The sequence below is a fragment of the Danio rerio genome, chromosome 5, assembly GCF_049306965.1.
Source record: "Danio rerio strain Tuebingen ecotype United States chromosome 5, GRCz12tu, whole genome shotgun sequence".
Lineage (NCBI taxonomy): Eukaryota > Metazoa > Chordata > Actinopteri > Cypriniformes > Danionidae > Danio > Danio rerio.
Genome location: NC_133180.1, coordinates 28812131 through 28825417, shown reverse-complemented (window position 1 = coordinate 28825417; position 13287 = coordinate 28812131). Strand labels below are relative to the sequence as shown.

At 34.9% G+C, this 13287-nt stretch overlaps 1 protein-coding gene and 1 long non-coding RNA gene across 4 annotated transcripts in view; one reads left to right on the top strand and one right to left on the bottom strand.

The window, feature by feature from the left end:
- LOC141385822 (uncharacterized) overlaps positions 1 to 13287 on the top strand; it is an 82800-nt gene that overhangs the window by 41671 nt on the left and 27842 nt on the right. The window contains exons 3-7 of one of the 3 annotated variants that reach the window (XR_012406893.1): positions 3083 to 3171; positions 3705 to 4084; positions 4894 to 5035; positions 9447 to 9503; positions 12598 to 12760. This is a non-coding gene — a long non-coding RNA (uncharacterized lncRNA). Of the gene's footprint in view, positions 1 to 3082; positions 3172 to 3704; positions 4124 to 4893; positions 5036 to 9446; positions 9504 to 10824; positions 12079 to 12597; positions 12761 to 13287 lie in introns of those variants that run through there. The other 2 variants (XR_012406894.1, XR_012406892.1) reach the window with 2 other exon arrangements.
- tacr1a (tachykinin receptor 1a) overlaps positions 3693 to 13287 on the bottom strand; it is a 52595-nt gene continuing 43000 nt past the window's right edge. Inside the window, 3 exon segments of the mRNA NM_001270478.1 lie at positions 3693 to 4023; positions 4321 to 4517; positions 12674 to 12824. Of these exon segments, the coding sequence (NP_001257407.1) occupies positions 3693 to 4023; positions 4321 to 4517; positions 12674 to 12824 (679 nt within the window).

Below are 13287 nucleotides of genomic sequence, written 5' to 3'. Positions count from 1 at the left end.
ACTTTTGATGATGAAAATTTAACTGTGCAGTTTCAAAAGAGTAACTTTTATTTAAATTTTGGTAGTTTGAGACAAGATAATGTTTAGGAAATAATATATGGAGAAATAAGTCTGTAAAATAACAGAAAATGTAAATAAAAAGTCACTTTAATAAGCTTTTCAACATCAAAAGCTTTCGGGGGAAAGATCAAGGTTTCATAATGTAATTTTATAACATAATCAAGTGAAAAAAAAAAATACTAGATTAGATTAGATGCAAATACTAAAGATCCAAATTAGCCCTATAAAACATAAAACATTTACAAATTTAGCACTGTTTAAAAAAAAAAAAAAAACTCTTAGCAAAGAAAAAGTGGAATTTGTTGTGGTGGGAGAAGCTACTGTGGGCCTTTTTTTATATATATATTAAATGACTTGCGCCTCAGAAACACTATGAATGTGTGGTGGATTTTAGAGGCGTGATACCACTGTTTGGAAACTCAGCCACTCAAGACAGTTCTGAGGTAATAATTCTGAACCACTTTGGTTAAGGAATTTTAGAAAGACCAAAACAACATTTCAGATGTTGTGGAATGTGGTCAGTCTGCTGGTTTGTCCATTAATGCCGTCCCATAAATGCTCGTTGTTGTTATCACATGATCTGTTAAAACAAAATCACATAACTTTTTTGATGCACATCCTAGAATTTATTATTGTTTCCATCATACACTGAACAAAATTATTCATCCTGAATTTAAACACACAAATTTTGTTTAGCAATGTTCAACTTAATTTGTTTGTTTAAATTTAGCCTATTTAAATAGTTAGCAACCACTTACCTTAAAAGTATTTAGTAAATCAAATGAATTATTTGTTTCGGTGTAGTTTATGCACTTTTGTATCAGATAAAAAGTTTATCCTACTCAGCTGTATGCGCACATTTTTAATGTTTTTAAGATTTTCTACATGTCCTTTAAGTAATTTTTCTATGTGAAATTCCAAAATGAGCATAAAACTAATATTAATGATTTAAACACTCAAAGTACTGAAATGCACTCTCAACAGGCCACTTGTCATTTATGTAACCAGCAAAAAGACTCGCCAAACAAAGCAGCATCTTTCGCCAAAAGAATTTGAGTCAGCCTGATAAAAAAATTACCTAGCATATAGCCAGTAGTTAAAAAACACTTTCCACCTTCAATTCCCAGGGCTTTGGAGTCACAGAACCAATATATTTAGTCGACTCTCTCTCCAACTTGTTTCACTAATAAGATAGATAGAGAGTCACAACAATAACTGTGGGATTATGCAACACTAACTATAGATTTGCTACTGAAGAGCAAGGTGGTTGTATGAAACGCAGAATATATTTAGATCAAGTGAGATGCTTAAAAACAGTTGCAATCACGCTATGTTGTAATTATGAGATTAGAAGTTGTAAAAAATATTCCCATTCTCATAGAAGTTGTAGTTACAACTAATAAACTGAATTTTTTAATTTTTTAGATTATAATTATATTGTTTATATATATATTGCGATTATATATTAGGTGAAAACAGTATGTGATAAAAGAAAAATGTCTGTTCAAGAAATATCAAAAAGTGTTTAAAAAAATGGTTCTTTCAAGAGCTGTCCATTGAGAGGTTCTTTGGGGATCCAAAACTGGTTTTCTATGGAAAAACACCCTTTAAAATCTTTAAGAGTGCATAAAAGTCTATTTAGTAGAAAAATAGATGAAATAAGTACCAATAAAGGCATATACATATATAATGTTTTATTTTAGCTAGAATTAAAGCAGTTTTTAATATTTAAAAAAAGTATTTTAATGTCAAAATTATTTGCCCCTTTAAGCTATTTTTTTTTCGATAGTCTAACCTGCCTAGTTAACCTAATTAACCAAGTTAACCCTTTGAATTTCACTTTAAGCTGTATAGAAGTGTCTTAAAATGTATAGTCAAATATTATTTACCCAACTTAATGCCATCATGGAAAAGTTAAAATAAATCAGTTATTAGAAATGAGTTATTAAAACTATTATGTTTAGAAATATGTTGTGTCTTCTCTCCATTAAACATAAATTGGGGGACAAAAATAAACAGCTAATAATTCTTCAACTGACTTCAACTGAGTTGAAGCATTTGAGAAACAGAATATTAAATAGCTTATTTTTTCTACTGCGAGCTGATTGGATGTAGTAAAGTGGGATTTCATTCAGAAAGATGGCAAAAGAGTTTTAGAAGAGTTATTACAACCTAACAGACTCCTCTTGCTCACCATTTTTGTTTGTTGCCAAAACTGACAGTTGGAGGGGCGCGGTTAAATATGTTAGCCACGCCCAATAGCTGAAATATACACAATCTGACAATTTACTGAAAAAAAAACAACTATAATAGAAAGTGAATTTTCAAATTTCAATTAAAGATTAGAACAAACTTAATGACAGATGAATTGTTCCCCACAGAACTAGCAATCTGAGCTAACAAATTCCATGTTTATTTTTTGTTTAAGTGTACTCTAGAATTGACTCTGAAAACCTACAACTGAACTAACTTGTGTTTGTTAGTTTTCAGACGGTTGCGTTTCTCACGTGCAGTCAAGTCAAAATCACTGAGGAATTTTAAAAAATCAATAAAAAACACATCACTTCATGACCTCATTTTACAATGCTCATTTTCAGTTCATTCCTACAAGATAATAATGTAAAGCCTGTCTACAGCAGCAACAGTAATTAAGGGGCAGAGCTTAGTAAAGATTCAGGTATGAAAAGAACAAACAAATGAAGAAATCTAAAAATGAAATAAAGGCAAGCAGGCAGGGGAGATAAAAGAAAAAAAAAGTTCAAATATTTTCTGCACATCCCATTTCTTCCACATTCTTCAGGGCAGCAAAAAATCATAGCATTCAGAGCTTTCACCGACATCTATTTGTATTTCCAGGCACACCATTTAAAGTCATTCAATACTGTTCTATATATTAGCCTGTCGAGCTACATAGGTATATTGGCAAATGACATAGTTCATGTTCATTTCACATGCTGGATCGTTGCTCTAACTGAACTATAGTATAAGCTTTGGCCACTGTGATTTTCTTTTCTTTTTTCAGACAGTTTAGAGCATTTGAAGGCAGGAGGTGCTTGCAAAGGAAAATACTGTGTGAAGTCTGCAATATATTCTGCACCTGTGCAGAAGCAGGTAAAGAAACAACATGTGCCCAGAAATCATTTTAGCCATTGTGTGGAGGCTTGGGGGATTAAGCAGGGAACGCAACTCTGATATGTCTTAACCTATTCCTGTCATGTAGATGCATTTCTATTATAGTGAACTAAAAGACAAACTTAGTGGTCATATTCAGTATATATACAATGTAATGACTCTTTGTTCCACTGAATGTAAACATTTAAAAATATCTGCGGGATCAATAAAGCAAGCTCCTAATACTGTACACGTCAGCACAATGCCATATGTCATTTACATCACTTTGGTAAGAAAGCATTTCCCAAACAAAATCAATCGAAATGTTCCTCTAATTATAATTATAAACCTAATGAATAGAATGTGAGAAGAATGAAAGATGATGGATAGCTCCAAATTAAAAACACTTAGCGTGTGTGTACTCAACCAGCTTCAAAACGCATTTACACTGCCGTTTAGAGGATACATCAATCAATTAAGCGTGGTTGGCATTCGTTTTCCATGACTGTGTTTCTCCGCTCTCATTCCTGTAGGTTATTACTGGAGTAGAAGCTGGAGGTCTCCGACACGGTTTTGGAGATGCTGCGAGAGGATGAGCCATTGGAGGTGAACTCTCTGGACGGGCTGCGAGCTGCTGGCTTCACAGCAGCCCCTCTGACGCTCCCGAATGTGACCTTATGGCCGTCTTCACTAGGCTGCATCACGCAGGACACACTGGTTTCCATGCGGCTGGCCCTGTACAGACTTGTCTGGGTTTGAAGGTAGCGAGTGGACTTGAGCTCTAGACCCTCGTAGGACCCTTCAGGGACGCAGGGACAGCAGCGGAAAGCTTGTTTAAATCCGGCTCGAAACCTGAGGAGATGATCGGGAATGTTGGAGAAGAACAGATGTGATGATGCTGATAGGTTTAAAGGTGGAAATTGACTAGTGTATTAAAGCTTTGTTGTCTATCAAAGGCTTTTGTGATGGATTTTCAACATCCGAGTGAAACCGGGATAGATTAGAGAAAAATACATCACAGCTTTAGACTGCTTTCTCTGGTACAAAGATGGATCATTTGGAACAATAATGATATTACAGCAAATTTCAGCTGGAGTCAGGAAAGAGCTAGATGTGTGTGCCAATTACTGTATTTTCAGGTGAAATTACCTGTCATTGAGGCAGCAGTAGATAATGGGGTTGTACATGGTGGAGCTCATTGCCAGCCACATGATAGTCAGATAGACCTGCTGAATGAAGGTGTGCTCGAACAGGTGTGGGTAGAATTGGTGGATCAGGAAATAGACATGATAGGGAAGCCAGCAGACGGCGAACGTACACACCACCACAATCATCATCTTCACCACCTGAAGGTCGGGGAAGAAGAGAGAGATCTTCAATAACGGTTATGCTTTATGCCTATAAATACCGTCTTTTTGACATTCGGGCTGATTTCCTGGGCTTCGCATGCTGCCCACATTGTACCAAAGTTGGCAGAATGCTGACAGACATAATGTCCCTTAACAATTTTTTTTCGACAGCTTTCGGGTGGTGGTTTTAAGCCTCCGCCAGAAAGCAGCTTGCAAATATTGTCATCAAAAGTGACAATACAATGCAGAAATTGGAGAGCTAACACTGTGTGATGTGCAGGAGCCATTAACCAAAAAGCCAAACTTCAACTGAAGTTAATTACGTTTTCTGGGTCATTTGTTTCTCTGCTAAAATGTTTTTCTTTTATTTCAGGTACCTGTAATGTGAAGAGACAGTTACTGAGGCTTATGCAGGTTGATTTCCCCGAAAGATATAATGATTTGTGGCAGCCTGACATATTTAGCCAGCTTCATGAGATTAGGAGGTACTTGTGAGGCTGAAAATGGATGGCAGGGTGAGTATTTAGGAACCTGTATCATTTATTGAGACATAGAAATGCAAACTTTAGCTTTAAATGGACACTCATTTGTCATTGATAAAAATATGTTGTAAATAAATAAATAAACAGCCATATTAGTTTCCTAATAAAATCTGTTTTTATTTTATATGGAGCAAGATGTCTCAGGAAGGTCGGCATGTTCAGGTCACATGATAAGAACAATATCACTGAAAAAAGTGTTGCATGCAGAACTGTTGCAAACAATTTATTTGTGTTGAATTTAAACAAACAAATTATGTTTAATAATGTTCAACTTAGTGTGTTGGTTTAAACTCAACACAAATAATTTGTTTACAACCACTTAACGTAAAAAAATTGAGTAAATCCAAGGAATCATCTTTGAATAATTTTTTTTTAGTGTACTGGGGTCCAACTTTATATTAAAGGTCCCATGAAGTGTTTTGAAATAAGCATTATATTCAATGTTTGACGTAATCTCTACCAAAACACATAGCTCCTCCTCTTTTTAAAAACAGCCAATAGTGTTTTGTTTTATCACAGCTCTGCCAGTGAGAGTGGTTGAGCTCAAGCGCATCAAATGAAAAGCAAATGTGAAGCATCTTAAAGGGGGTGGGGCATGTCAGATACTAGAGAGCATTTGATTGGTTATGATGTGATGAAGTGTGGGTTTACGTGAATAAAATCGGTGGTCCATTTGGGCGGAAATGACAAACTGCAAGCTTTACATGTTTATATCAGTTTATATCTTCTAAATGCAAGCTTTGTCATGGTTTTGGGGCACACTAGATTATTGATTTCCTAAAAATGCACAATACTGAAACTAACATCTAAAAAATGTTTCATTTAAAGTAAACTTTAAGTGGTACTTGCATTTAATTTAAAAGTTTGGTACAATGCAGCTATTTTTGAATTTATTTAATTGAATTATGAGCGTAAATGTTTTTACATTGGATATGCATATAATTACATTCATATTTACACAGTTGACCTATACCTTATACCTAAACATTTGCCCATTCTTAAACTTACCCACCCTAAACCACCCAACTGGTCCCTAAACTTACCTGTATTCCACCTTAACAGCACCATTAGTATTGCGCAATATAATATGTACACAATAAAAAAGTGCTGGGTTATTTTCAGCCCAATTTTGGGCAACATATTGACATAACCAATGCTTGGATTTATTTTATTTAAATTTATAAGACCACAATTAACTCAAAGTTGGGTTTGTCTATATTTTAATCCAACTTTTGCTGAACTAACCCAGCATTTTTTAGTATACATTGTAGGGGTGTCTAGATCCGACGTGATCGGAAATCAGGCCTTCGGGTTAAATGCCAGCAAAGTAGAACATGGAAGCAGCTTGAAGCTGAAAGTGCGAGTATGATTGCAGTCTGGAGATATTATAAAGTTGATGATGACAACATTTCTCTAGCAAACTGTGAGATATGTAAACTTGTTAAGTTGAGGTGCTATTTGTTTTTATATTATATATATTTTTATATTTACTGTTGCACTGAAGTCCAAAAAGGAAGAATTTGTTATTTATTACTTGATTGTTCAAGCTACCTCACAGAAGTGCTCTGTTTGTTTACAGAGTTGTTGAATGTTGAATAAGGTCAATTAAATAAAAAAATAAGGAACATCCCAGATCTGATTCTTTGCTCTTCTTTATTATTTTTTTATGTATTATAGAAGTATCGGATTGGGTTTCGGTATCGGTAGATCCTCAAAATCAAATGACTCAGACTCAAGGGCAAAAAAAACCTGATCGGGACATCCCTAGTACATTGTACTTATTTTGCTGATGTAAATACCTAGTAGTTAACTAGGTAGGACCAACAAGATCTCCCAAACTGCATGAAGGTTGTGCTTCATATAATAATTTTCAGATCTGGACTCTAAAGGCAAATTTACACTGCACTGACAAACTGCAACCAGCAGGCCATTGTGCATATTTGTTGGACTTTGTAGGATTAGCTTGTTTCCTTTGTCAGCGTCTGTTGGCACTGAAGTTTGTTTTTGAAAGTTGAAGTTTGGTCTGTGAAGTGATGTACTGTAATCTGGAGCTCATTGATCAGCGTCTGTCTTAGTTAGTTTAGACAGTTTAGTCTTAGTTAGGAATTAGTTTCAAAACACAAACTGGGCTTCATTTAGTCCACAAAAACTTTTCTGGTTAGTTATGCTAATGTGCATCTACAAGCATAGGCAACATAATCTTCTACTGAGGGACAAGAGCATTGCAATTTATCCCATTTATTGAGAGTGAGAACTACGCATTTCTACAGTAACTGTAATCCATGCTGTGTTTTAATATGTTAAACGTAACACCCATGAGCTCAAAGTATATTTAAGGTGTGTTTATGCATGGTTTGAATGTGACAAATTTTGTCATCAGTAGTTTACTGTAACTGTGCTTTAAAAATGTTTGCACTTGTGTGAACACTACTGTTGTTTCACAGTCAGAAAAGAAACAGAACAACAATAAACTACTGAGAATAGCAATACTAACTTATCACATTCATGTGGATACCAGTGCACACTGAAAAAATGTGTTGATGTCAAAATTAAATGATCACACTCAAAACGGAAGAGTCTAGTGTGGATAAAAATATTGCTAAATTAAAGATGAAATTAAAGATACACATCTATACACAAGTCTAAATAAAGTAGGGAAATAAAAAAGAATTTTGTCAGTGGACAGAAGAATCTGAAGCAGAGATGCCTAAAATAGGGCCTGCAGGCCAAAGTTGGTCCATTGTAACCTTTGATTCGGCTCACAAAATGACCAGAGATTGTCATTTCTAATTTAAAATAACCTTTTTGTTTGTTTGTTTGTTTGTTTTATTGCTAAGCTACAAAAAGCCAACTGAAATTAAATGTTTCATTTAAATGTTAATTGCAAATTTGTAAATAAATACTTTGTAACAATGTAAATACTGTCACTCGACAGATTGGGGACAATGCAAAAGACAAAATCAGGTGCAGATTGAGTATATCTCCATTCTGTTATAAATTAGATTTGTTTTTGCAGCAATAAGTTCATTATAAAATGTAAAAAATACATATACTGTATTAGTTAATATAAAGTAATGTTTTCCAATGAATTAGGAAGTACCCATGGCAGCTATATGTACCTTCAGCCCAGTAGTCTCAATTTAGTTTTTGGCCATTTATAAGAAAAAGTTTGGGCACCCCTGATCTAAAGAACACTGTCCATGTCATGTAGGAAATCATTTTTAGGACTTTGTGGTGGATGCTAGAATGAAGAGATAATTAGGCTCATCCTAATATCTTGAGATTTGTATGAGTTGAAGAACGAATAGGTATAGTAAAGCATAATGTAAAAAATATTGCAAAATTATTGTCAAATCACAATTATTTTTTGCAAAAAATAGGTTTTAGTCAGTATTATTGCACTGAAGTTTAGCACAAACTTACATGCAGAAGCTCATGCACTTGTGGAAGTAAAATTTGAATATTTTCATGACTTTCTAACATTTACAGATGTAGAATATGCCTGTAAATTGTAAGTTATATTAAATGTAAGTCAAACACTAAAGAGCACAAGTAATTTGTCAACAGCATATATCTGTCAGGGCATCTACCTTCAATTTCTTAAAGGTATAGTTCACCCAAAAATCTATATTTTGTCATCATTAACTCACCCAGAGAAGATTTTTAGAAGAAAGTGTCACTGTTCTGTTGGTTATGTATTTTCTGTGCTTGTGGCAGAGCTGTCTAGTCTTGTTTAACCTGATGCCATAAAAGCAACATGCTGCATCTGACGCTATTCATAATCACCTCAGGGGTCAAAAAAAAATCGAAGATTGTTGGCTTTTTATTTGCATGTTTTTTAATGATTATTATTAACTTGTTGGCGTCCGGGTGGCACAGTGGGTAGAACGATTGCCTCACAGCAAGTCCGTAGTGTATGTGTGGGAATGTAAGTGTGTATGGGTGTTTCCCAATGATGGGTTGCAGCTGGAAGGGCATGCTCTGCGTAAAATATATGCTGAATAATTTGGGGGCTCATTCTGCTGTGCCCCCCCCCCCCCCCCCCCATTACTAAAGCCGAAAAGAAAATGAATGATTGAATATTAACATGTTGACAATGTTACTATTAACTACTATTTTGTTCTTCTGTAGGTTATAGATAAAATGGTTATTCTAATAGTTTAATCAAATGAATTAGATGTTTGGAAATCGCCAAGGGACCCCTCCCTATTGTCCCGCGACCCTCACTTTGGGAACCACTGTTCTAACGTTTGTCTAAAAAATATATATATAATTTGGACAACAAAAAAACTAAATGACCAAGTTCACCTTTAAATTGTAATATAATAATCTAATAAATGTATTACATTTAAGTTTTTGAGTTGTAACTGTTGTTCTTCCACAGATAAAGCTGCCTTATGAATGCTTTCTATAAGCTGCATCTTTTCTACATCTGTGAAAGGTAGGTCAGCTCCATTTAACTACCTTTTGCTCTACAACACTGGAAATTCCTGATCAGCATACAGCTTGAAGTGGGCCTGAAATTAGCATGAAAAGCGCCATATGACACACTCCACCAGAAGCCAGAGCATGTAGTAGCGAATCACTCAGTCACCAGCAGACTGTCAGAGCTTTCTTTGATGTTTATGAATCTCAAAAGGAAAACGAGGCCACATACAGACGCTCAGAGGTAGTACTGATGTCACATTGTGTCATCATAAGTACCAGCGGAGTGTGCTGAGAAAACATTTTGGGTGAAGATTGTGATGCCACAAAGCTGACTGCACCTATTGTCTTTTGTCACTAATTGTTTTGTTTTGGTGCATCAGTCTTTCATAGTATTTAATATCTAAAACCACTGTCTACAATCAACATAATTTTCTTTCAAGGTTTATTTTAGATGAATAATCAGTAGAACAAAACAGAAAAGTTTTATTGCCGCCTCCAGTCTGTTTTAATCAGTTTCAAAGCACTTTTTTCATTGATTTACATTAATTATATTGACATTAGCCAGTGTAGATTCTTGTAAAATGCACATATTCCAATTATAACTCATTTTTTTCCTGTCTCTCTGGCATACTTAATTCAGATTGATCAACTGTGACATTTCAAGATATGTTATTCACCGATAACAACCTAGAAAATCAAATAAGACCTATAAAAACTAACAACACAGCCTCATCCGGCTCCTGAAAATCATTTTGATCATTAGTGAAAATGTATTAAATCTGTCACTTGACTCTTCTTTATTGGTTGGTGCCAATTAGCAACTAAAAATTAATTATAATAATTAGGTTAGTGTAAGGTAAATGTAGATTTTCCCTTATGGAAAGTCTATTTCTACTTCTTTATTAATTCCATTTGGAATTACGTGGAATAAAATGAAACAAATTGTATATTTCATCAGGTATTACCTGTTTAACTCGTAACCTGTTCAATATATTGAATTGTTTTTAAAAACAAAATTATTGATCACCAATAAAGTAATAAATGACAAGACAACTAGACTTTTTTAATGAGCCTGGACAGTACATCAAGCTATTAGGTATAAACAAAAAGTATAGAGGAAGTTTTGGATTGCATAGAGAAGGTGAAATAAATATAAGATTATTCAATCAAGAAGCATATTTGATCTATAAAATTAGTTCCCTCCCTAATAATGGCTAGATGAATGAGAAACAGCACTGTAAAAAATAATGGCTTTTACACAATTCACATTCTTTTACACAACATATTGTCCCAACACTAGGCGATTATTTATTCATTCATTCATTTTCCTCCAGCTTTGTCCCTTTATTCATCTGGGGTCGCCACAGCAGAATGAACCGCTAACATTTCCAGCATATGTTTTACACAGCGGATGTAACATGAACGGATGAATGAAGTGAACTCAACATAAAAGTTATCCCCAAAAACTCAAGAATTGAGTTGTTTCAGCTAATTTTAAATATGTAGTTTGAACAAGGAGCAAATGAATTTGTTGATATTGAGATTAGATTTTTCTGTTTTTGATGTTTCTGATAGATGATTCTGTTTTCCTTTAATGAGCTAGAATTGGTCAAATCTAGTCTTTAAGTTCACAGCAAGTCTTTATATTGTCTGCAGTAAATCTTGAGGAGCAACAATATAAATAGCATTGATTATTCATTTCATGATGTTTTAGTTTTAGTACTTTCCATTGTTCGTAAATTTTCAACCCAGGCTCATTCTGAAAACGAACCACTATATACATTTCTGGAGAGCACCAAATACATCCCATGAGCTATGTTTTATTTGTGCATTGTTTGTTTTCGCGAAACCACCAGAGGCTGTTATGTACGCTTTTTGAGATCTCAAATTTCTCTCGTGAGTGCCATTCATGCTTGCTGTTCTCACAAAAATCCACCAGAGATTTTTGTCGACTTTATGACTGAATGACTGACTGACTGATCAATCGACTGACCCACCCTCCTTCTCTTAACCCAACCGTGTTTTCAAAATCCCCGATTGACCTGGCCAACCACTTCCCTAAATCCAACCGACATCTTTTAAAAGCAATCCAGAAAAAGAAAATTCCTCATCGAATTTTTATAACATTTTCAGATTTTACCAAATTCTCACTCTGTTATTTACTTATTTATTTATTTTTTGGCTTCTGTTTTTGATATACTTTCTGGAACTGTTATTTACTGGACTTGAACCTGTCATCTGTGTCTCAAGTCTGCCGACGTACATGACGAGGTCTATACGGAGGTAAGCAGTCGCTGTTGGCTAAAATCGAAAAGGATCAGCATCATAGTGCCCCGTAGCGTTCATTTTAAAGATGAAATGCAGCCATACTTACTTCTGGCTAAATCATTTGCAATCTCCAGAAATGTATATAGGGCTACATTTTCAGAATGAGCCTAAGTTGTACATTTTAATTCAGATGGCAGAACTAAACTCTTTGTTGAACTGTAAATTGTAAATTTGAGAGGAATCTAAAACACGTGATAACCACGAGTATATTATTCAATGAATTGTTTTGTGACAAATAAAAATTGCCCCACATTTCAATGAATACATGTGTTTTGTGTAAATTTACACTGGCTAAATGATCAAATAGTTGATCCAAAAATGTACATTTAAACAAATTCATCATTTACTCTCCCTTCACTTATTCAAAACCTATTTGATTTTCTTTCTTCTGTTGAACGCACAAAAAAAATATTTAGAAAAATGCTAAACATCTCTGTTTGTGTTCAACAGTAGTAAGAAACTCCTAAAGGTTTAAAACCACATGAGAAAGAATAAACGATGAGGTCATTTTCATTTTTTGACTATCCTTTTAAATCCTGAGTGAGTATAATTAATGACAAGGTTAAGATGGTAAAATACACTATAAGAATAGCCATGATATTTAAAGCAAATGGAGAGGAAACCGTATGTTTAGACTTTACATTCTTCAAGTGTGGTGAATGAGACACACACAAACTGTCCACACACTGAATACAGATGAAAGCAGCAGCAGGAGAGCTTGATAGTGATTTTTTTCATGCGGCCCTGTCTGACCCACTGCGTAAACTCTGTCTGCTCAGTTAACCTGCTCTGTGTGTGTAAGCAAGTGTCAGTGACTTGAAGAATGATGAAAAGAGGAGGATGATTTGATGAGACCTTGCGTTTGGCTGTCAGCTGCTCTTGGTAACGGTCCGATGAGTCTCCTGGGATCTCGCTGGCCCACAGAGTCAATCCCACCACCAGGTAAGCACAGCCCATCACCAGGAGAGGGAGGAAGTAAATCAGCACCGCTACACATACAAAGTACCTTCAAAAAGGACAGACAGATAGATGGGAAGAGGTATGTCATTTAAATGTATCCATTAAGCGTTCAGATTAAGCCAGGAAAGTATTTTTTATAAATGTGCCTAAGAAAAAATCCGGTAACACTTTAGTTTGTATTCTTAATCAATTCCAACTAACTCTAATGTACAATCGCGCTGATTTTGTCACACTTGAGTCATCTTACCTGTCTGAATAATCAAGCACAGTTTATTCCTTGCCCCTAATGCACCATAGGTCTGCCAAAGAAATGAGCTCATTAATCAAACACAGGGACCCTGACATGTGAAGTCATATATCAAAGATTAATATATTACTCCATATTAATCTCTCAACAGCAATTACAAAGTGAACCAGACTGCTTAATTCATGAATTATTAAATAAGCCTATAACAGGGAAACACAGCTATCAAACTGCATCAAGCTTTCCCTACTCTATTAAAATGCAC